This window comes from Pezoporus flaviventris, unplaced genomic scaffold (assembly GCF_033815535.1).
Source record: "Pezoporus flaviventris isolate CSIRO_AGI_PZ_B2104156 unplaced genomic scaffold, CSIRO_AGI_Pfla_v1 ptg000073l, whole genome shotgun sequence".
NCBI classification, from domain to species: Eukaryota; Metazoa; Chordata; class Aves; order Psittaciformes; family Psittacidae; genus Pezoporus; species Pezoporus flaviventris.
Genome location: NW_026892621.1, coordinates 4,877,374 through 4,900,714, shown reverse-complemented (window position 1 = coordinate 4,900,714; position 23,341 = coordinate 4,877,374). Strand labels below are relative to the sequence as shown.

The 23,341-nt window shown below is 43.0% G+C and overlaps 1 protein-coding gene across 1 annotated transcript in view; it reads left to right on the top strand.

The window, feature by feature from the left end:
• The window catches only part of NUP210 (nucleoporin 210), a 67,366-nt gene that overhangs the window by 8,849 nt on the left and 35,176 nt on the right, over nucleotides 1-23,341 (top strand). The window contains exons 2-12 of the mRNA XM_061472991.1: nucleotides 863-999; nucleotides 1,985-2,116; nucleotides 4,536-4,632; nucleotides 7,595-7,745; nucleotides 10,509-10,641; nucleotides 11,404-11,562; nucleotides 12,034-12,102; nucleotides 12,408-12,514; nucleotides 13,977-14,117; nucleotides 15,356-15,493; nucleotides 20,820-20,975. Of these exons, the coding sequence (XP_061328975.1) occupies nucleotides 863-999; nucleotides 1,985-2,116; nucleotides 4,536-4,632; nucleotides 7,595-7,745; nucleotides 10,509-10,641; nucleotides 11,404-11,562; nucleotides 12,034-12,102; nucleotides 12,408-12,514; nucleotides 13,977-14,117; nucleotides 15,356-15,493; nucleotides 20,820-20,975 (1,420 nt within the window). The remainder of the gene's footprint in view (nucleotides 1-862; nucleotides 1,000-1,984; nucleotides 2,117-4,535; nucleotides 4,633-7,594; nucleotides 7,746-10,508; nucleotides 10,642-11,403; nucleotides 11,563-12,033; nucleotides 12,103-12,407; nucleotides 12,515-13,976; nucleotides 14,118-15,355; nucleotides 15,494-20,819; nucleotides 20,976-23,341) is intronic.

Here is a 23,341-nt window from a genome sequence, read left to right as displayed (position 1 = left end):
CCTCAGACACATATTGCTGTTATCTCAATTTTAATTTCAAAAGGCTTGGTTTCTAATAATTTAGGAATTTTTCCCTCATCTCAACATTTTTGGCACACAGGAAGGAAGGGCTGGGCTCCATGTCCATATAGTGGGGTTCTCACAAGCTTATTCCCGGAAAAGTTGTCTTTGGAAAAGCCATGTAAGTGAGAGCAGGGATTAACAGATGCATTGATTTTAGGTCAAAATTCCATGTAGGCTTATGTTTTACCAAAGATGTTTATACATCTTTGCGTGTTTTACACCGTGTTACATATTTCAGGCTAAAGCCATTTAAAAAATGCTTTTTTGTACTTGTTGAGAGGCTGTGCCATAGCAGACTTGCGTAACTGTGATGTTCTGCTATGAGGGAAAACTTCCAGTGTTTCCAGAACTTTGCTTCAGACTTGGTTTGATAATGCGATTACAGGTGGTGACTGGAGTTTAGCTAAAATTGTTTTACCTTCTGCTTCAGTATTCTGTATGTGGTTTTCCTTGTTCCATGCCTCTAAGGTAATAAATGGTCAGGCTGAAGGCTTTGTGACTGTTAGGAGTGGTGCAGCTGTAAGGCGGCTGAACGGCCTTCAGCAGTGACCATGCCACAGTGGAGATAATGCTGCCGTGTTTGCCTGGGTGCTGGTGGGCCTCTGCTCTGTGCTCTCCCCCTTCCTCAGCCTGCACTTGCTTTTCCTGAGGTCCTGCAGGAGCTGTTGCAGTCCAGCTCTTGTGAAAGCCGGGCCATGACCAGACAGCATGTCTCATGTAAATTATTTTTGTGGCTTTTTAACCAGACCCTTGATTTTTGTAACTTGAATGCTGCTAACACAATCAAATACCCTTGTAGGTCCTCCACCCGGCCGGAGGTGGCGAGCATAGAGCTGATATATCAGGATGAGCGCCAGTGTTCCCAGAAAGCTCTTGTCCAGGCACGGTCCTCGCAGCCCACTCGACTGACAAGTATCATCTTTGCTGAAGATATAAGTAAGTTTTCACTTTTGTAGCACACCAATTCTTGTTTATGGGCATCCTGGCATCCTTCAGAAACAAAGTAGAGGTTAAGTGCCCAAACCAAGAAATATCTATTCATATGCATGGTCATAACTATACAGAATCCCAGACTGGTTTGGGTTGCAAAGGACCTTAAAGCTCATCCAGTTCCAGCCCCCTGCCAAGGAGCAGCTTGCTCCAAGCCCTTGTGTCCAGCCTGGCCTTGAACACTGCCAGGGATGGGCCATCCACAGCTTCTCTGGGTGCCCTGTGCCAGCGCCTCAGCACCCTCACAGGGAAGAATTTCTGCCTTATATTTAACCTAAATCTCCCCTGTTGAAATTTGAGCCCATTGCCCCTTGTCCTACCACTACAGTCCCTGATGAAGAGAACATTAATGATACATCCAGGAAAAAGGGTAATTCTTTAAAAAAAAAACCCAAACAAACAAAAAAGGCAAGGGTGGTGGCTGAACGTAATTTTCAGTGCATACTTTTTCTGTAATGCAAATTCAGATGTCTTGTATTTAGAAAGCTGGAAATTGCCTTAGTGTCTGTCATACAGTACAGCTAGTTATTTTTTATTACCGCAGATAGGCAAAAACGTGATCGATTAAATGTCTTGCAGTCACTAGATGAAGAGGTGTACAGGGGTTTATCATCCGTGAGTGAAAGTCCAACAGTTGCACTGTAAAAACTCTAAATATGTACTTAGATAAACCATCCAACTGTTAGTGTAGATTGGAATCATGTTTTCTTAAGATTTATTCCAAAGTTCAATGAGGAAGGAAACTGCTTTTCTTGCTCTAGCCACAGTCACCGTTTGACCAAGAGTTTCTTGGTCAAGGTCATGACCTAGTTTCAGTTCCTTCAGTGTCTTGTGCCATGGGCTAAACTTGAGCTGTGTTTGTCTTGTGGGTGCTCTTGATGAGTGCATCCAGTATTGCTGATCTCATGTGCTCTTTCCGTTTCTCTTCAAGTGACTGGACAAGTGCTTCGTTGTGATGCTATAGTGGATACAATTCATGGCATCCAGATCGTGTCCACAACAAGAGAGCTCTATCTTGAAGATTCACCACTGGAGCTAAAAATTCAGGCTTTGGATTCTGAAGGTAAGAGATTTACTTACTAGTAGGAGATAAAATACATAGTGAACTCTTAATTGTCTGACACGTGCACTGGTTTTATTTGTGACACAACTGAGTATCAAGGTGAATAATTTAAAGGGAGTTCTTTGGACAGTACATTAAGTAACCTCTTGTTTTTGTTCAAGTGTAAAATCTAAATGCCACCTGAACAGGGAAGTCAAACAGTGCTTGATTTCCAACTTTTGCTTGCCCTTTTTCTGTATTTTCCCAGGAAACTTAACTGTAGTGCTAAGGGTATTTTTAGAAATCAGGTTTTTACTCCCAGCACTTGTCCTGTGGACGTGTCCCACCGGGATTTAACCAGACTGAGCAAGGCTGCACAGGAAGGTCATGTAGCCTGTTTGTTTTATTCTTTTCTTTGTCTAAAGAATTTTGCAGAAGGACATTTTATCTGAGTCCAGTCAAGTATCCAACAGGATGCAGGAGATTGTATAGAAGACCAAACACCTGTTGCTTGGATTAATAACTGTTAATTATTATAGAAACACTCACTTTTGGGAGGCACCTTTCAGGCTCATGACGATCAGAGCTGCTGAAGCAGCACAGAGGAGCAGCTCTGTCCATGTAGGGCTGTGGAGCACAAGTCACTGCCTGTACTGACATCTGAGGAGCCTGGAGGGTGATGTGGGAGCTGGCCAGGCAGCTGCTCTGCAGTTCCTGTGACGGCCCTGTGATCCTGCAGGGAGGGACAGAGACATCACTCAGTTCATGGCAAGTGCTGTGTTTCCTGTTTGCTTCCCTGGGTGCTGTTTCTGATAGGCTTAACCTGGAGACAGCCAGGGCCCTCTGTGCTGCAAGGGTAGCTGATCCTGTCTGGGTGAGTGAGACCCTGCATGGTTATCTGATAATGCATGTGATAGGTTATCAGAGATAAACTGGCTTTGCCTTTGTAGTGTGGGACTCCAGCAGGAGCCAGGGCATCCATGGTGGTGGTTCAAAGGCTATGAGTTCACTGTGGTGCTGGCTGTGCCCATGCGTAGCCTCTCTATAGTGCCACCATGTGCAGTTCTCCACTGGCCTCATGATGTTCAGCTAGAACAAAACAAAAGTGTGTCATACAGCTTTACAAAGCTGCGGCATGCATCGTTAAAGTTAGACTCGAATGCATGTTTAAGTAATCCAGTCTCCGTCCATTTTAACTATATTGCTGTGTTTTGAGAGTTTTGTGTTTAAACCCTGTTTATTTGGGATTTGGTACTGTCCGCAGTAAGCTGCATAGAAATAACGTAGGCTGTGTGTTGTGTTAACTTGTCTTAAAATATTTTTGTGACTTAAAAGTGCCATAAACCTTTAAGCACAAGAACTTGGTAATACATTTGCTCTAATTCTTTATTAATATAGTTATAAATGTCAAAGGGAGTACTTGAGTGTAATCATGAAAAATCTTTGGGTTTATTCTATTTATTCCTTTCTGTTCCTTTTTAATATCTACAATTTCTCATGTTCCAGTGCGTCACAGTTTCTAGAAGGAAGGTGCTCAGTTTGAGTTCTGTGAGTGAAGACATATTCCTGTTAGGAGTAAATCATATTTGTGCTCAAACCCAAAAGCAATCTTATGGGGAAAGTGCAGTTCACCAGTGAGGTGAACTCAACTCACCGAGTTGGTATCCCACATCCCAGTGTTTGAGAATGAAAGGTAGTTTAGCAGGTTATTTTGATGTCCTGCTAATATTCAAGAAGTAGTAAGGTTTTTGTGGTTAAAGTGGAAGGGAGGTGATGGGTGCCAAGGCTGAATGGAGACCTCATAGCAGCCTTCCAGTGTCTGAAAGGGGCCTACAAGGATGCTGGAAAGGGACTCTTCATCAGGGACTGTAGCGACAGCACAAGGGATGATGGGTTCAGACTGGAACAGGGGAAGTTCAGGTTAGATATAAGGAAGAAGTTCTTTATTATGAGGGTGGTGAGGTGCTGGCACAGGGTGCCCAAAAAAAAATGGTGAATGCTCCATCCCTAGCAGTGTTCAAGGCCAGGCTGGGCAGAGCCTTGGACAGCATGGTCTAGGGTGGCATGTCCCTGCCCATGACAGAAGGGTTGGAACTAGATGACCTTAAGATCCTTTCCAACCCAAACCATTCTATGATTCTATCATATCTTGGGGGCTGATGAATGGAGTGTAAGTGGTGACCCCTGCACCTATGTAGCAGGCTTATAAAGAGACAAATGGTGTTGCAAAATGTGAACAGAGAAGCCAGTTAACAGGAGCATCTTCCCTGTGCCAAGGTCAGTCAAGCAAGCTACGTTGTGGTTTTTAACTGCATACAGATTGAGCTTCCTGTAGGGAAAAGAGAGGGAAATTTTCAAGGGGAAAAGTGCTAGCTTGTGTTGCAGGAAGACTCTCTGCTTGTTACTTAGCTTTGTTTTGATCTGATTGTTTGATCTGTAGGAAACACTTTCAGCACACTGGCCGGGTTAGCCTTCAACTGGACAATAGTAAAGGACACAGAGGCTGATGGCTTCTCGGATTCCCACAATGCGCTGCGGTGAGTTCATTTAATTTGTTCTCCAAAGTCTTAAGTCCGTTGAGTTTGATGTGTGTAAATATTGCCCCACATCAGGCAGCTTACTGATCCCATGCCCAGAATAGTGCTTACGAGTCAGTTGTTTCAGGGGGTTGGGTTTTTAAGTGCCTACTCAACAGCCTGGGCACTCTGATCCCTGTTTAATTTAACAACTGGTAGCTTTATTGAGCAGCCCAGGTAGCTCTAATGCAACAGCTAGAAATAAGTAGATGCAATTGTTGATCTTCCTGAAACGTCTCGTGCAAAGGAAAAATTTATCAGTAAGACTTACCTCAGGATTTCAGCAGGGAGGTATTAATTTATTTATTTATTCTTTTAAGGAAAAATACCAGTCCTCTTCTTTCAGAAAGGAGCCCTCTGAACTGGAGAGTTTTAGGTTTCAGTTAATGCTCAGTTCTGGTGTTGAAATTGCTTTCAAAGTAGCTAACTTTTAAATTGGAATGGACCAAGTGGCTGCTTGTTAGCTAGATAACACGTGTAAGACCAGGTGAGATGGTTCAATGAAAGGTATTCAGTGAAGGTACTCAATATATTGTCTTTCAGACAAAGCAATGACTGGAAAGCTTTTGCTTGATAAATAAGCCATGGTGCTTGGTTCATCTGTACTGACTCAAAGAGTAAGTTAACTGGAATTTAAAAATGCAGTACTTTGTGGAAACTTCTGTCCAAAGATCTTGACAGTGCTTTTCAGCCCACTGAGGAGATAAGTGGTTTTCAGCATTGCTGTATAATAAGGAAATATTGCCTCCATTTAAGGGAGGTGAAGTTCTTGCCACGAAGTCAGAAAGCTCACCATGGCAGGGATAGGAATAAAATCCAGACTGTAGATCTCCACCCATATTTGTCACTGGAGCATTTTTGGTCTCTGTTTTGGTGTTGTTTTGTTTTTATTTTATGAAGCATGTACACTGTGTAGATTTACAGTGATGACTTTGTTCTGTTCTTCAGTAGCTTCAAACAGAAAGTTGATTTTCCATCCATATTAAACTAACCAGAGCTGAAGGCTACATAGCAGGAGCTTGTATGGGATATTTCTCAAGTTGGACTCCAAGAGTTTTATCTTTGCCCTGACAGCAGCTGGTGTCAGCACATCAAGATCCTGTTATCTGGCAGTATTTTGCTGGTGCTCATCATACTATATGTATTGGGAAGAAGTTCTTCCCTGTGAAGATGCTGAGGCGCTGGCACAGGGTACCCAGAGAAGCTGTGGCTGCCCCATCCCTGGCAGTGTTCAAGGCCAGGTTGGACACAGGGGCTTGGAGCACCCTGCTCTAGTGGAAGGGGTCCCTGCCCATGGCAGGGGGTTGGAACTGGATGAGCTTTAAGGTCCCTTCCAACACAAACCATTCTGTGATTATGCACCATGGTGAATCTTGACTTTGCTTCATGTGAATGTTGGTAATAAAAAATGCCTTCTTGATGTATGTGAATTCGACCAGACTGCAAGTACATGAAATGTATTTTTTCCTCACAAAACTCTTTACAGATGCTTTTTGAGTACAGCTACTCAAAACCTCCGTAACATCTAGTAAGCTTGTAAGATGAAGTAGATTCAGACTCATGGAATCAGCTAGGTTGGAAAAGGCCTTTGAGATCATCAAGTCCAGCCATTAATGGACATTAATTAATCATGCAGCAGAGGCTTCAGTTACTTCAGCAAACAGGTTCCATCAAAGGGGAGTTAAGGTGTGGACATAAAATAATGTAGGAAACTATATCATAGAATCGAATCACAGAATGGTTTGGGTTGCAAAGAACCTTAAGATCATCCAGTTCCAACCCTGTGCCATGGGCAGGGATGCCTCCCACTTCCTTCATAGGGTAATTCTATGATGAGCATGTGGGGGAACCAGTTTTCCTGGAGAGCAGAATGGCTAACACTTAACTTCCATCCTCAAACCTATATTCCAAATACATTGGGAATGGGAACCCAAAATAGACTCTTTATTGAGTGAACAAAACTCCCCATTTTGCAGTCCTAGAGAAACAAAGCCACAGTATTGCCTGAGGATAGCCTGTTAAGCCCATAATGCACTTGAAGCTGCAGGTATGAATGTATGGCCCCTGTCTACACTGAGAGCAGAGTGTGTGCATGGTTCAGTAAGGCTGATGAGCCAAGGCCTAGTCCATAGGGAGCGTTTTATTTCAGTGTAATTATTTGCTAGAGATGTGATTTTCACCAAACTAATATTGATATATGCTCTTCTGTTAACACAGCTGTGAGAACATAAAAATATTTTAATGGTGTTACAGCTTTGCAAAATGAACTATAAACTGTCATAAATATGTTAATCATAAATGTTTTCAATATGGCTTTACTGATTTTACTGTGAGTGCACATAAAGCCAGACAGATCATGTGCATACAGAAGCTGTCATGGTCCTCTTGCAATTTCTGTTCTATCATTTACCCATTCATGGCAAATTCCCTTCCTTTCTGCTGCCACATCTCATTGAAATTTCCAACACTCACTACACGGTTCTGCTTGTAGGTATTTTCATAGTCATTTATTAAATGCATCCTCACTTCTTCATGTAGTTTAAAGTTATGTTCTGGTTTGTTAAGCTGTTGCTTTTATAAACATAAGCTTTGGGTCTTTCACATCAGTTGTTCCACAATAATCTAGAGCGCTTTTGCACTCCACAGCTCCTGTAAAAACTGGAGGGATCATTATAACCAACATGTGCACTCTTCTGATAGCTCTTGAAAGCCCACAAACAGGCTTCAAACAAACTTTTATCAGTCACAGAAATTAGCTGCAGATATCTTGAAGAATGAGTAAAATTTGGATATCTGGACCCAGGCAGACATCTTAAATTTGCTTAAAAATGGAAGTAGCTGGAGTAGATGCTGGTTTTGTTTCTCTGGGGGTTTACAAAGATTGGTTGAAAATTTTCTGTCCATTTTTTGTTTTACTTTCCAGTATACTCAAGTTCTTTGAATCCACTTATATTCCACCTTCCTATATATCAGAGATGGAAAAAGTTGCTAAGCAAGGAGATACTATTTTGGTGTCTGGGATGAAAACAGGGAGTTCTAAAATAGAAGCAAGAATAGAGGAAAACATCTATATGGTAAGAAACTGGCATTCCTTTTATTTTTGTAGTCTTATAGTTCAGTATTACAGGAATACTGTACATTTGCCCTGCTGCGTTCTTGCCATTATGGGTATCAGTGGTGCATTTCTGTTGTACTGGATTGTCTCTGTAGTCTGTATCACAAAAGATGACAGTGCTGCTCCAACCTGAGCGGGCTGGAGTTCGATGCAGTTACTGTGGTGTGGTTGTCTAAGCCAGTGTCCTGGGTTCAGCTTAAACCACAACAGCCAGGATGGTGCGTGTGCTAGAGATCATTTCTAATCCTAACTCTGACAAAAAGCCCTGCTCCAGAGGAATACACTTCAAATACTGGCAGTAAAGTTTGTACAATTTTATTACTCCTGATATTCATATTACATGTATAAGTAGAATTATGCTGAATCGGGCATTGGTCCATTCGCTCTTTTTACAAATAACCAGCTAGAACATTTGAGGTTGTTTTGTCAATAAATGTATGGCTAGAACAGATATTGCTGTATTGGATGTACCTTTATTTCCTGTAGTGCTTTGAATGAATGGCATACAAGTACTTTGTTAGTATCTAATTCTACCTCATTAGATTCTGGTCTCCAAGGAAGGGCTTTGGGATCAGAAGGTCAATGCTACAAGGGTGTTAAACTGCAGTATTGGCAGGCTTCCCAGCTGTTCTCTAGATCCATGCTGTTTCTTTCTTTGTAACTTGTGGGAACTGAGTTTTTCATTTAACTCTGGCAAGAACTGTTTTTCCTCTTAATAGAATTTGCAAACACCTGAGAGAGTTTTGGTGGGTAATTGCTCACAGGAATATTTATCATTGTGCTCACATCAACTTAATAACGCGCGTTAGAAAAATCCTTCTATAAAACCTGGGGTTTTCTAAAGTTCATCTCCTATCTGGTTTTGGAGTTTTGTGTTACTCCATGTTGTACATAATGTATTTGCTTAAAGCAGGATTGCCTTGGACTGTCTAACCCATACTTGTAAAAAGTGGTCTTTGGCACTGTCCTGCATGACATCCTTGTCTCTAAACTGGCGAGGCACAGATATAATGTGTAGAGCACTCAGCTGATAAAGAATTGGCTGGATGGTCGCACTCAAAGAGTTGTGGTGAACAGCTCGACGTCCAAGCTCAGATCAGTGACCGAGTGGAGAGCCTCAGGTTGGTGTTGCGACTGGCACTCATCAGCATTGTTGTTGATGACATGCACAGCACCATCGAGCCCCTTCAGCATGTTTGCCAATGACACCAAGCTGTGTGTTGGGTCACCATGCTGGAGGGAAGGGATGGGATCCAGAGGGACCTGGACAAGCTGGAGTGGTGGCACCATGCAAACCTTCTGGAGTTCAACAAGGCCAAGTGCAAGATCCTGCCCCTGCGTTGGGGCAATCCCAACACAAACACAGGCTGGGGGAAGTTGGATGAAGCAGCCTGAGGAGAAGGACTTGGGGGGCTGGTTGATAAGAAGCTCCCCGTGACCCAGCTTCAGTGTGTGCTTGAGCCCATAACCCCCCCCTGTGCTGGGCTGCACCCCCAGAGCTTGAGCAGCAGCTCAGGGAAGGGGTGCTGCCCTTCTGCTGTGCTCTGGGGAGATCCCCCCTGCAGCCCTGATCCAGCTCTGGGGCAACAGCACAAGAGGGACGTGGAGCTGCTGGAGCGAGTGCAGAGGAGGCCATGGAGATGCTGCGAGGGCTGGAGCAGCTCTGCTCTGGAGCCAGGCTGAGAGAGCTGGGCTGGGGCAGCCTGGAGAAGAGAAGGCTCCTGAAGGGGAGACCTGAGAGCAGCTCCAGTGGAAACCTGGAGAGGGGCTTGGGACAAGGGCCTGCAGGGACAGGCCAAGGGGAATGGCTTTAACCTGCCAGAGGGAGACTGAGATGAGCTCTTAGGCAGAAGCTCTTCCCTGTGAGGGTGCTGAGGCGCTGGCACAGGGTGCCCAGACAAAGGTGTAGATGCAACTTTAAGGTTCCTTTCACCCAAAACCGTTGTGTGATTATATATGAATATTGTCTAAATGAATGTAATACTTGAAATGTGGTACATGTGCATATTTAGGATTGTATTCTTATTACAATTCTACCTGATTTGTGCTTAATATAATTACCTGTTACCAGGCTGACTTTTTTTTTCTTAAATGCTTGTAACTTGCTTTCTGTTTTAATATTTATTTTTCTGAATTAGTTCTGAGCTGATGCTGTAAATGAAATGGAAATATTATTCTGTATGCAGTTTTTCATGGCTTTCTGGGTAGTAGTTCCTTTCAATCTTTCACTGCTGCCAGACTGCACGTTTTCAGTGAACATCCCTTACACAATTGTAATAGAATTGGTACAATTATCTGTTCCATTCCTAATTTAATAGACCAATGGGTTTGATACAGATTCCTCACTGAAGTCATAATGGATATGTTGTATAGAGGTATCATGTTTTACAGTAGGGAAAACAAATTTCTGGAGGTCTGACTAGTCAGTGTGCATCTGCCTCAAGTTCTTCTGAATCCTTCAGCAAATGGAACCAAACTGATGTCCCTACACACTTTATTTGTTTTTCTTTAGCCTTGCGCAGTGTGCACAGGGCAGATCTCTATTCCAGTCATTGTCCCTTGCATCTCCCTCTTTGAGAGATTTGAAATGATAATAAAGAGGCAATTATAACAAGTAGTACTACTCACTTACAATCTCTAAGTTATAGCTGCATGGACTGTTTCAAACAAATGAGCTGCTGTAAATGTGATTGCTTTTCCTTTCTTTCCCCTAAATCAATAGCATGTACAACCTGCAGAAGTCAGATTGCTCATTTTGGAAAACATCCTTTTAAATCCAGCGTATGACGTTTATCTTCTGGTAGGAACATCAGTTCAGTACAGAGTTCAGACAGTCAGGCAAGGGAAGATCACAGGTTGGTTCTGGTCTCTTTTCTTTCTTTGTTTTTTATTAATGCTTTGTGTGAAGTTTTAACTGCTGAGAAAGTTTTAATTGTGTTTCAACTGCTTTGTTAATGTGTAACGTCACATGTTGATAGAGCTGTACAGTTTCTTCTGTCAAAACCCCCATGGCTTTAAAGGATATATACACTCTTGCAAATTTGTTCTAGGATGTGAAGGTGAGGGTGGCTTAGATCAGGAGCTACCACTGTCAGTTCAGGTGTCTGCATTTGCTTCACATTGCCTGAGAAACTGTGTCTGGCTTTCTTAGTTAAATGAAATTTAGATTAGTAACTTTTCTAACAGAAATGTTTTCTTCACAAATGGATTTGCTCCACTGCTACACGTGTGGGTTTGCTGGCTTTATCTCCAAAGCGTGGGAGTTTGTAATTAGGTGCTTCCAGGGAGCCTGTGCTGGGAATGACTTGCCTTTTTTAAGGAATTGAGGTAGGAAACATTTTGCTAGGCTGGCAGACGAGGTCAGTGCAGCAGCTCATAGTGCACTGTGGAGCAGCAGGAGCTCTACCAAGTAATTTGACCACTTGAGAAGCTGGGCATGAATTGGGTGTTAAGTCTAAGCAATAGGCTAATAGAAACGCTCTTTCTACAAGACATTAAATATACTGACTTAATGTTGCACTAGGCAGCAATAAAAATTCATCAGCAATAATTAGCATCATCCAAGCGCTGCCACACTTACTGTTATTGTTCCGTGTGTTGTCTTGTTTTATGCACAGAATTACGAATGCCGTCAGATCAGTATGAGCTGCAGCTACAGAACAGCATGCCAGGTCCCGAGGGAGATGCCTCATGGCCAGTTGCCAAGTTGGACCAGGCAAGCTCAGTTGTAACTGCACTGCGGCGGGGACAAACTAACCTCGTACTGGGGCACAAGAGTATCCTTCCGAGGTGATGCTTTTCTGTCCACATCTTTGTGGCAGGAGATAAAACTTTGCCCTTTGTAGCAAAACAAGATAAAATTAACCACAATTTCATCAGTGCTCTTGAAAATCAGGGCCACCTGATGGAGCCATAGACAGCAGCAGTGATGTGAATTCAGTCTCAACAGAGCTGCCTGGTGCCTTGAAACGTTCTAAGAAATTAGGTTGGCAAAAGATCACTTAATCATGTCTGTTCCCCTCAGTCTATGTGGAAATGTGGTGGGGCTTTTATTTATAGATATTCTCTACTGGCATCTCTCTGAACTACTCACTGTCTTTCAGGGTAGTGTTTGTTTACTTATTTACACATTTATTTTCAGTGTACGATTAGCTTTAAATATCCAAAGATGCACAATGTGCCCCAGAACATGCTGGTCTTTACTTGACTTCTTTCAAAACTTTTCTGTTCCTTTACTGAGACTTCAGGTATTCGCATGCAGGGGGTTTCCAGGCTGCCCAACAGCACTGTCTACGTTGTGGATCCTGGGTATTTAGGTTGGTACTGGCTGCAGCTTTCCTGATTGTTCCGGATAATGTCTTGCCTTGTGTTTCTGTGTGTGTGCATACATGCTTCCAAGTCTCATACTACTGTTCATAGAAAAGTAACTTTATTAATAAAAGTAGCTCAATACAAAATAGGTTTAGTAGTAAATACTTCTTTCTTTTCTTTCATCTTTGTGCTCAGCAGCTTAAGACAATGAATGTGCATCTTCGAAGTGTGGGCACCAGAAGCAAAATGCTTATATCCATTACGTCAAGAGCCTGATGGCTTGTGCTGTTCAATATTTCCTGTTTTGTAGGATTTACAATTCAACCATGTGACAGATGGGTCCTAGAAACAGGGAGACTTTATGAAATTTCAATTGAAGTGTATGATAAATCGAGCAATAAGGTGTATTTATCTGATGTAAGTTGAAATGTTGATATACTTCTGAGTGTCTTTCTCCTAAATCCTGTCTTTCTTCGAAATAAGTTGAGCAGTTTCTGATTTACAATGAGATAGGGCATTTGAAAGCATCTTGTTTCTTGCCTTTTTCTTTTTTCTCAGTGTTTTGTTGTTTTTAAATAAAATACTCTGGGTGATTCATGTGATTCTCCTAGGAAGGAGGGTTGAGGTTTATGCAGCCTGGAGAAGAGAAAGCTCCAGGGAGACCTTAGAGCAGTTCCAGTGCCTAAGGGGGCCAGTAAGAAATCTGGAGAGGGGCTTTGGACAAGGGCCTGTAGGGACAGGCCAAGGGGAATGGCTTTAACCTGCCAGAGGGGAGACTGAGATGAGCTCTTAGGCAGAAGCTCTTCCCTGTGAGGGTGCTGAGGCGCTGGCACAGGGTGCCCAGAGAAGCTGTGGCTGCCCCATCCCTGGCAGTGTTCAAGGCCAGGTTGGACACAGGGGCTTGGAGCAAGCTGCTCCAGTGGAAGGGGTCCCTGCCTGTGGCAGGGTTTGGGAACTGGATGAGCTTTAATGGCACTTCCAACCCAAACCAGTCTGGGATTCTGGGATTCCATGTGAAAATGCCCATTGGCATTTAAGTGCTGTAGGAAAGACCAAAAGTCGGACAGTGACTTCAAACACAGAACGCAGGCATTGCACTGGAAACTGCAAACCGGTATAACTGCTAGGAGCAGTAGTCCTTCCAACAGAATATTGTCATGTCTAGAGGTAGTCTTTCCTGTTAAGGAATGAGGTAGGCATAAGGTGGTCTTACGACAACACTTGTGAGGAAGTGCCTGTTTCAGCTGATCATGGAAAGAGATTTGGTGATCAGCATTTAAACACTTTGCTGTTTGGTAGTTCAATAAAAGGAATTCTTGGTACCAGCCACCAAATAGACAGTGACTTTAAAAAACAAAAATAAAATCAACAAACCCCTCCCTTTCCCCCCAGTTTAAATAGTTAATTTGCAAGCAGGAAAACTTTATTAAATGAGTGCTTTTCAGAATATCAGATTTCTGGGAATGTTATTTTATTTGCACTTTTTTTCCTTCCTGAGATCCAGATCTGAGTTCCAGCTACTGGGGCAGTATATTTGCACATTCTTCCCTTTTTATTGTTCTTAAGAATGCCATAATTAACTATTGCAAAATATGGGTTATTTAGTAGTAAAAATATTGGTAATTTTCATGTTAAATTACAAGTTGCTGATAATTTAAATAAGTAAATGTTTTCTGTGGGGTTAATGTCTAAAATATATACTCTTATTGAACAACTGAAACTTGCATAGGGAAAAATTCTTACTCAGCTTCAGATAAGTTTCCTTGAACTGTTATTAAACAGTTCTTCTCACTGATGTGTTGCTAATATGTTTCTGGCTGGTTGTACAGCATTACTGTCAGTTACTTTGGGCAATATCTATTGAATGTTCTGGTTTTAGAGTATCAGAATTAATGCAGAGCTGCCCAAAGAATATTTTGAGGTGCTGAAGTCATCTCTGAATGGATCATATCATTATGTGAAAGCAATAAAGAAGGGTCAGACTGTTCTCGATGCTGCACTGACATCAGTAGTGGATCAGGTATGTTTTTATAATAATTCCTCTGCTTTACTTGGTAGGCCTAAAAATAATCTACCTGTGCAGTAGTGACTTAATAGTGACATAGTAAAAGGAAACCTGGGAATTACATGGGTCTAAGTTGTCTTTGTTTAAACAGAGCCAAATTCTAAAATCCTTACTTCAGGAAAACTGCCAATTAAGTCAACAGGGGATTTGCTTAAGTAAAGATACTGAGATTCTGCTACGGAGCATGTGACAAATGCCTGTGAAAGCAGTGGTGCACAGCACTGATTTGTTTTTTCATGCCAGATACTAATGTTGGCACATCTCGTTTCCTTGTGCTGGTGCAGAGGTCCTCTCACAGTCCCTGAGTGAATTTTACAATTTATTGTGGTAGGATCATCAGTGTCATACCCTGGCCTGCTCTGCATTCAGTTACATTTGGAAAGTTTTCTATCATTTGGTAAGTGATGTTAAATGCTGGAGTGAGCATCTGCCAAATGTATCAGCCTGCAAATTAACGTTCATTAACTTTGTGCTAGTTGGGCAGGCTGCTGAATGTATGGCTAACCAGGGCACGTGCTGTGCAAGTGACGGGCTTTGCTTGGAATGGGGAAAAGTTTAGGACTTTAACCCATTTGCTGTGAAATAGCAGCAAAAATAGTGATTCCTTGAGTAGGATTTAGTAGATCCTTGTAGCTGACGAGCCATGCTCAGCCTCATGTCAGAGAGGTACTCTTGGATGAAGTGAGGGTGGCTGCAGCTGTTAAAAGTGTCCCTTCAGAGCTCCAATAAGAAACAGCATGTTGTGCCAGAAGGTCGTGGTATTACAATGACAGCAAAGTGGTAAAGGCCAGTGTTTCGGGATGAGCTGAGGAATGAGTCTGTTAGGCTGAGTTTTGTCTCCATCTCCTGCATTGCAGAATGAGCAAAGAGTAAATGCAGGTGTGGAGTTACCGAATTAGTTCCTGAGACAGAGTCTGAAAAACTAGGAGTAGGGAAAGAGTATATTTCTTATTGCTGTTTGCCATTAAAATTAATGGAGGCACCTGTATCTCCGTAGGAATACTACTCATTTAATACAATAGCATACTTTGCTTCCATGAGCTATTTGCTCACAAGTAACAGTGTTCATAAGTGACCCTAAATAGTTGCTTTCCTTTCTGTTTTTCAACAACTTGTCTGTATATCAGGACTAAACATTAATTCCGATAAGCCTTCTAGTGTCATTTATAATACTGTGCTCTTGCTTTTTGTAGGATGGAGGCGTTCATACATTACCAGTTCCAGTGAAAAACCAACAAGATGTTGAAATATATGCTCCTATAGTTCTTTCCCCCAGCATTTTGACGTTTCCTTGGCAGCCCAAAGCAGGAGTCTACCAGTACACCATACAGGTATGCCAAAGATGTTTCGACTTCAGGAAGTATTCCTCAAACGGGTGCAGGGACGCCTGTAACCACTTCTGCAGTTCAGGCACAGTGATAACCAGAAGTTTTCCTGGAGGGATTGTGGTTTATGTTAGTTGCAGAACTTATGTCTACTTTGAAAAAAGCACACAAGAAACCAATGAACATAAAAACCCCACTGACTTTCACCTCTTGTCTTTCATTCACTTCCTTTATCCCGCGTGCATGCACTGCATACAGACACACAGAGTGGTTTGGAATTACAAAAACATCTTGGGTACAAAACTTCCTAGTAATAACTGAAGGCCACTATTTACTGTAAATGGATGGAAGTGTGGATGAAGTATCAGGGTGAAGTGATGCAGAAAGGGCATGACAAGATGAAAGATCAGCTCCCTTTCAACCTGTGGTATCAGTATCCTTCACTTGCACACATATTATGCTTCTAATGAAAACTTAGGAGGCAGAGGTCACAGCTTCATTTACAGTGTGCCCTTCTTCAGAACTTTTTTAGGCTTTTGTCTCACATTTCTTATGTGTGTCTTTGCTCCCATGGTGCCAGTTGTTCCATATGCTTCCCGAGTATAGTCTGGCTGGACAAAAGGACATTGTGCTTCACAGCCCAGACTTTTATCCCAGTACAATGATACCCAGACCCTGCACTTAACTGTTTTCATGTACAGTCCTCACCTCTCCCTTTTAGCACAAAGTATTGCTGAGTTTTGGGTCTGTCTTCAAGTAAACAGGATACAAAAGAGGCAGTGGGATACCTGGTGTCTGAAGTAAAGTGAAGTGAATCTCATAAGGCTAAAGTTGCATTCTCTAGTGTAAATTTGGAGGTATCACTGGTGAGTTCAGCGCTGTCATCTGTACCTTTAATTTCTGTGGGATGAGAGTTTCATTCAGTTCATGCTATACCCAACCACACCAGCAGAGTGTGGTAAAAATTCTAAGTACAAAACCACATTTCCTAACTGCTGCTCGAGTTTTAAGGGAAGGTAAATGTGTTTTCCTGTCTCACCTTATCTTGCATATATCATGTCTCGCTAGAGAACATTCCTTCGTGTTACACCAATAAATTCTTCAGGATTCTTACTTTACTGTGATGTTTTTCATTAAAAACATGCATTTTTTTACCCCAACATTTAGATTAGTTTGTGTTTACTGAAGCTGAGAACATTTTTCCACTCTGCTGGTTCAACAGCAGTAGTGCTTGTTTACAATAGCACACAGCCTGACTGGTGTTCCTGCTGGTAGGCTGCTGTGTGCCTCCTACTTGGCAGCTCTTGAGTCAGGCTATTTTAAATTGGTGAATAGACTTTTTTTCTGAAAACAAGTTGAAGGAGATTTTTGGATCTAGCCAAATTCTGTTTATAGCTAAAGTAACTCCTTCCAGATGGTGTCAGAATGACTTTCAGGTTTTACTTTGTCAGCTGTTTTTTGGGTTTTTTTTTTTTTTCTGGGTGCTTTGTCCATATTTGTGCTAATAGGATGGCTTCTGTTGCAAGTAAAAAAGGACATTTCCTTCCTGCCTTCCTTCCTTCCCTGCATTAGAGAAGTGTCGTCTTTGAGAAGTTAAGGATTAGAGAAGAAATTCAGAGCAGCCTTGTGGAGAGAAAGACTTGGGGGTGTTGGTCGATGAGAAAATGAACATGAGCCGGCTTCAGTGTGCGCTCGCAGCCCAGAAAGCAACTGTATCCTGGGCTGCATCAAAAGGAGCGTGACCAGCAGGTCGAAGGAGGTGATCCTGCCCCTCTGCTCTGCTCTTGTGAGACCTCACCTGGAGCATTGTGTGCAGTTCTGGTGTCCTCAACATAAAAAGGACATGGAACTGTTGGAACAAGTCCAGAGGAGGCCATGAGGATGATCAGGGACTGGAGCACCTCCCATATGAAGACAGGCTGAGGAAGTTGGGGCTGTTCAGCCTGGAGAAGAGAAGGCTGTGTGGAGACCTCATAGCAGCCTTCCAGTATCTGAAGGGGGCCTACAGGGATGCTGGGGAGGGACTCTTCATTAGAGACTGTAGTGACAGGACAAGGGGTAACGGGTTAAAACTGAAACAGGGGAAGTTTAGATTGGATATAAGAAGGAAATTCTTTCCTGTTAGGGTGGTGAGGCACTGGAATGGGTTGCCCAGGGAGGTTGTGAATGCTCCATCCCTGGTGGTGTTCAAGGTCAGGTTGGACAGAGCCTTGGGTGATATGGTTTAGTGTGAGGTGTCCCTGCCCATGGCAGAGGGGTTGGAATCGGATGATCTTAAGGTCCTTTCCAACCCTAACTATTCTATGATTCTATGTGGAGGTTATTTTTTCCTAGTGAGGGCATCACTGTCACTGGTAGCAGTTTGTGGAGTGGAGTTCAGCTAACAGGCTTTGGATACTTTGGGTAATGATTAGACTGAATAGAAGCTGGTTTACCCTTTCTCTCCACAGTACAAAGTGAGTGCTGGAGAGAAAAATGTAGTAATGAATGTCTCTGCTTTGTGTGGCAACGAGATGCGACTCCATAGAATTATTAGTAGTTGGATATTTCTAGTTGCAGTTTTCTGCTCATTTCCCTGTTTTAATTGAAAATATCTTTACAAAACACTCTGAACTTTTACATTCCTTAAACATTTCTCACCTCATCTGATTCGTCTCCTTCTGTCACACACAATTGCCTCTTTATCCACTGTATCCTCTGCTCGTTCTGTGCTCAGGCTGTGCACATGCTTATGGGAAGGAGAAAGGGAAAGGACTGTCCTTCTGATATGTCCCTCCTCTCCTCCCCAGGTAAAAGTTATTTGCTGAATTCCTGCATAATTTAGATTTATTCTCCACACTGTACTTTTGGACAAGATTTGTCATCTTGTTCAGTTTAATTATGAAATGGTTAGAGCACATACTGAAAAAGTTAAAATAATACCTGTAAACATAAAATTGCTCCCATGTTCACCCTGGTTTTACTCTGTTGGAACTTTTAAATCTGTTTTGGGGTGTGAAAGCCTAAATTCTTTAAACTTGCTGTAAAAATTCATTATTCTCAGTATACAGCTCTGCACCATATTTGTCTCAATAGACACTTCCTATAGCTCACAATAATGATGTTTAAAACCTCTACATTTTGCAGCATTGCAATGATTATCACACACAGTATCACAGTATGTTAGAGATTGGAAGGGACCTCGAAAGATCATCTAGTCCAATCCCCCTGCCGGAGCAGGAACACCTAGATAATGTTACACAGGAATGTGTCCAGGCGGGTTTTGAATGTCTCCAGGGGAGGAGACTCCACAACCTCCCTGGGCAGCCTGTTCCAGTGTTCCGTCACCCTCACTGAGAAGAAGTTTCTTCTCAAGTTTAAGTGGAACCTCTTGTGTTCCAGTTTGTACCCATTACCCCTTGTCCTATCATTGTTTGCCACTGAGTAGAGCCTGGCTCCGTCCTCGTGACACTCCCCCTTTATATATTTATAGACACTGATAAGGTCACCCCTCAGTCTCCTCTTCTCCAAACTATAGAGACCCAGCTCCCTCAGTCTTTCCTCATAAGGGAGATGCTCCACTCCCTTAATCATCTTCGTTGCCCTGCGCTGGACTCTCTCCAGCAGCTCCCTGTCCTTCTTGAACTGCGGGGCCCAGAACTGGACACAATATTCCAGATGGGGTCTCACCAGGGCAGAGTAGAGGGGAAGGAGGACCTCTCTCGACCTACTAACCACCGCCCTTCTAATACACCCCAGGATGCCATTGGCCTTCTTAGCCACAAGGGCACAGTGCTGGCTCATGGTCAACCTGTTGTCCACTAGGACTCCCAGGTCCCTCTCCCCTACACTGCTCTCTAACAGGTCGTTCCCCAACCTATACTGGAACCTGGGGTTGTTCCTGCCCAGATGCAGGACTCTACACTTTCCCTTGTTATATTTCATCAAGTTATTCCCTGCCCAACTCTCCAGCCTGTCCAGGTCTCGCTGGATGGCAGCACAGCCTTCTGGCGTGTCAGCCACTCCTCCCAGCTTAGTGTCATCAGCAAACTTGCTGATAGTACACTCAATTCCCTCATCTAAATCGTTGATGAATATATTAAATAATACCGGTCCCAGTACTGACCCTTGAGGCACTCCACTAGTTACAGGCCTCCAACTAGACTCGGCCCCATAGACTACAACTCTCTGGCTTCTCTCCTTCAGCCAGATTCTTCAGTCACTAGTATTGCACATTGAGGAAGACAATACTCTGCTTGTGTGGGCAAAATGGGTTTTTTGCCCTTCACTTCATAAAATGTGAACCTGCAACAGATATTATCCCATCCTAACTGCTGGGTGCTCATACAGTGGGTATTATAATTTGTCTCTATTGATGTGGACCTTAAGATCAAGTAACTAGTTTTTACCCTTTTGTAGAATAATTACACTCACTTAAGCTCTTGTAATCATGAAACAGCTCTTCAGGTGCTGGGAGCTCTAGGGAGAGGATGGGGCTTGCTTTCTTGTTGTTTTGGGGTTTCGTTATGGGAATCTGCATAATAATCCTGAGCTCCTAAGTCTGGCAGTTACTGAGTCCTTCCTTGCCAAGCTGATGTGGAAGTGTAGCCTGTGTTGCAGACCCTTGCAGTGCTTACAGCAAGAGTTGGCAATTTCTGTACATGCCTATTGCTCATTCCATGGCTGATCATTGCTGGAGCGGGATGGTCTTTGAATAGCTGCAAGTAGAGATGCTGATTTTCAGCAAAAAGATGCAAAGCCAAGAAGAGAATGACTTCTTTTTCTTCCCTCCTCTTGCCTCATTCCTTCCCCTGACTCCCACCTTCTTTTCTCCTCCCTTTATACCCCGTAACAGTCCCCATTGAAAGAGGTGAGTAGGTACAGAGTGTCAGCTTAGCAGCTCTGAGCCCCCAGGTGAGCACTTCGGCTGTCAGAAACAGGGAACAGTGGGAGTTTCCAGCAGTATGATAACCACATGTGCCAGGCCTCTAGTGTGCTGATGTGGGAAATGCTCCGCTGACTCAGAGCACTGTCAATCACAGGGAGTTGTGAGCTTCGGACTTCTTCAGGTGGGAGAGAGATATTTGGGTTAGCAGCACTGGTGAGCATGGAGGATATGTGCGTGAAGAAAGCTGAAATTAAACTGAATGAAGGGTAATAATCCCCTCATCTCTTAGTTCACCTTGCTCATTTGAAAGTTCTGAGGTGTTCTTTTGTTTGTACTTCCTCAGTAGCAGCATTATTGTTGCTCAGTATGTCCCTGATGTTCATGTGAGATAAAGTCTTGACAGCTAAGGAATGTGAGAACCATGTATTTCATAAAATACTTGAAAGATTTCTCTCTGTGTTCTAGGCTCATGGTGGAAGTGGAAATTTCAGCTGGACCTATTCTAACCAGGCCGTTGCTACAGTGAGTGCCAAAGGAGTAATGACAACTGGAAGTGATCTTGGCATCAGTGTTATTCGGGCAACTGATCTTCAGAATTCGATACATCATGGAGAAATGAGGGTAAAATTCTTCTTTTCCCTGGCCACTCTTGAACATGGCTTTTGGAAACAGTGAAGAAGCTGACCATGCCATAGGCATTCCCCTTTCCAGAATGTTCCTGAGAGGTTTCCCTTTCTGCCTATGGCAGGTTTGGTCATCAGTTTCAGAGGTTGTGCCTCAGGGATTCAGGCTCTCTCCACTGCACTAACTTTACTCCCAGTTTTGCCCCATGCTGATTTCCTTGATGAGTCTTTTTTCTTGTTGAAAACTGAGTGCCAGAAGGAAATAGTAATTTACTACTGGCCTGGCCAAAACTAACAGTGTATTCTGCATGGTAAGAGGTGGGTGTTTTCCCTCAATATAAAAGGATGACAGATACTATCAAGATGTGCAAGAGAGTTCCTGCCTGGAGAAGTGGCTGAAATGGAAACAGTGCCACATAATGATTCTAGCTGCCAAAGCTGGCCAAGAAAAAAGGAATGTTTTAAGGAAAATAGGAGAAAATGGGAATGGAAAACACATCTACCAGGAGGGATTTTTTGGTCTCTATGCAAGTCATACCCTGTTCTTCTGGACTGGTCAGGGTGATCAGTATGTGGTATGGAATGAAGAAAATACAGAAACAGTGTATGTAATGGCCACACAAGGAAGTGTGTGCAAAGGCAGGTGAAGAAGCTGCACTGGTTAAGACACTAAATTTACTCTTTTACATAGTTTTCTCTAGAACCTTATTGATTTGGAAATACCTTGTTGTGTCCTTTGAACACAAATATTTATCCCTAATGAAACTGTGTCAGTGCTTACTGACAGCTCTGTCAAGCTGTTAAAAACTGCCAGACCTCTAATGTCATAGAATAGAAACTAAAAAGAAGTACTACTGTGATCTGTGTTCACTACTGTGAAGTTGCAGTACTCTGCTACCTTCACAAACTGAGGCATTTTAATCTGTGCTCTAACTCTGTGCCTTTTGCAAAGACCCTAAACATTGGAATGGAAACCCGACAGAGAATTGTAGAATCCCAGAATGGTTTGGGTTCAAAAAGCCCTTAAAGCTCACCCAGTTCCAACCCCCTGGAACGGGCAGGGACACCTTCCGCTAGAGCAGGTTGCTCCAAGCCCCTGTGTCCAACCTGGCCTTGAACACTGCCAGGGATGGGGCAGCCACAGCTTCTCTGGACACCCTGTGCCAGCACCTCAGCACCCTCACAGTGAGAGGAAACTCGCTCCTGACCTCAGCAAAACCAAGCAATGGTGTCCTGAGCAAGTGTTACTCACCTGGAAGCTGGCAGTATCAGGTGTTACTCACCTGGGAGCCTGTGCGTGTCTGACGGCATGGTCATAAATGAAATTGGTGTGTTTATGCCAAGCGGATGCTGTTGGGGCTGGCAGACAACCTCCCTCTGGCTGAGGGTTTAGAAAGGTGATGCTCGTTGTTCCTGAGGGGGCAGAGAAGTTGATTTAGGAAGCGTGTCTTGCAAACCCTGGGCAGTTCACCTTCCTTCCAGGATATGTGCCAGTAATTTAGTAGCTGGTGGGAAAAAAGCAGATTCCATCAAACATGCACGCTTTGGCTATACAAAATACCTCCTCATCTCCAAGCATTCCCATGTGCAGCGCTGCTGTTGTTGTTGTACTGCACTGCTGTTGCACCAAAGTCCCTTTTGACAAGAGTGTTGAAAAATGTGTTTGGTCAAGACTGCCAAGTCTGTCCCATAATGAAGAGTGTGCGATGGAAGCAGGTATCTCCGTGATTTTTAAGTAATTATGTTTTGGGAAGGATATTTCTAACCAAATTTTACTTGAAACAGCTGTATCTACTAATGCTGGGGCTTTTGAGGGGCAAATTAGCTTAGGTTTTGTTCTCAGATTATTTGTCACTTCTACCAACTGGATTTGAGGGGTACTAAACTGCATGCTTAAAATAACAAACATTTAAAATAATGAGACAAATTAAAGCTTATGTGGAATTTAGTTCACAGGCTTGCTCTGGAATTATTCTCTGGACAGCCCAGGATGCTGCTTTTTAACAGCCTGACAGTTGCCAGCTACCAGGAATGAAGATTTTTCAGTGAAAACTTCTTATCCTCAAACAGAAGTCAAAGCCTGAAGACAGAAAAAAGGCTTCTCTCCATGTGAGCTTTCAGAGCAGTGTATTGCACAATCTGAATAGGTTATTTTTGAATGCCTTTGTGCTCATGTTAGGAATTGCATTCTTTGTCAAGTAACTCCACATTTACTGACCTCAGTGAGCAAGTCTTTGGAATAGTTAACTATGTTGCACAAGGATTACAGATTTAACTCTGTACCATATGGTTCAGTAGTCTATCCTGAAGCTATTTGCAGATGGTTAGGAAGTTAAGATATTGCAAATGAAAATCTTTGGTCGT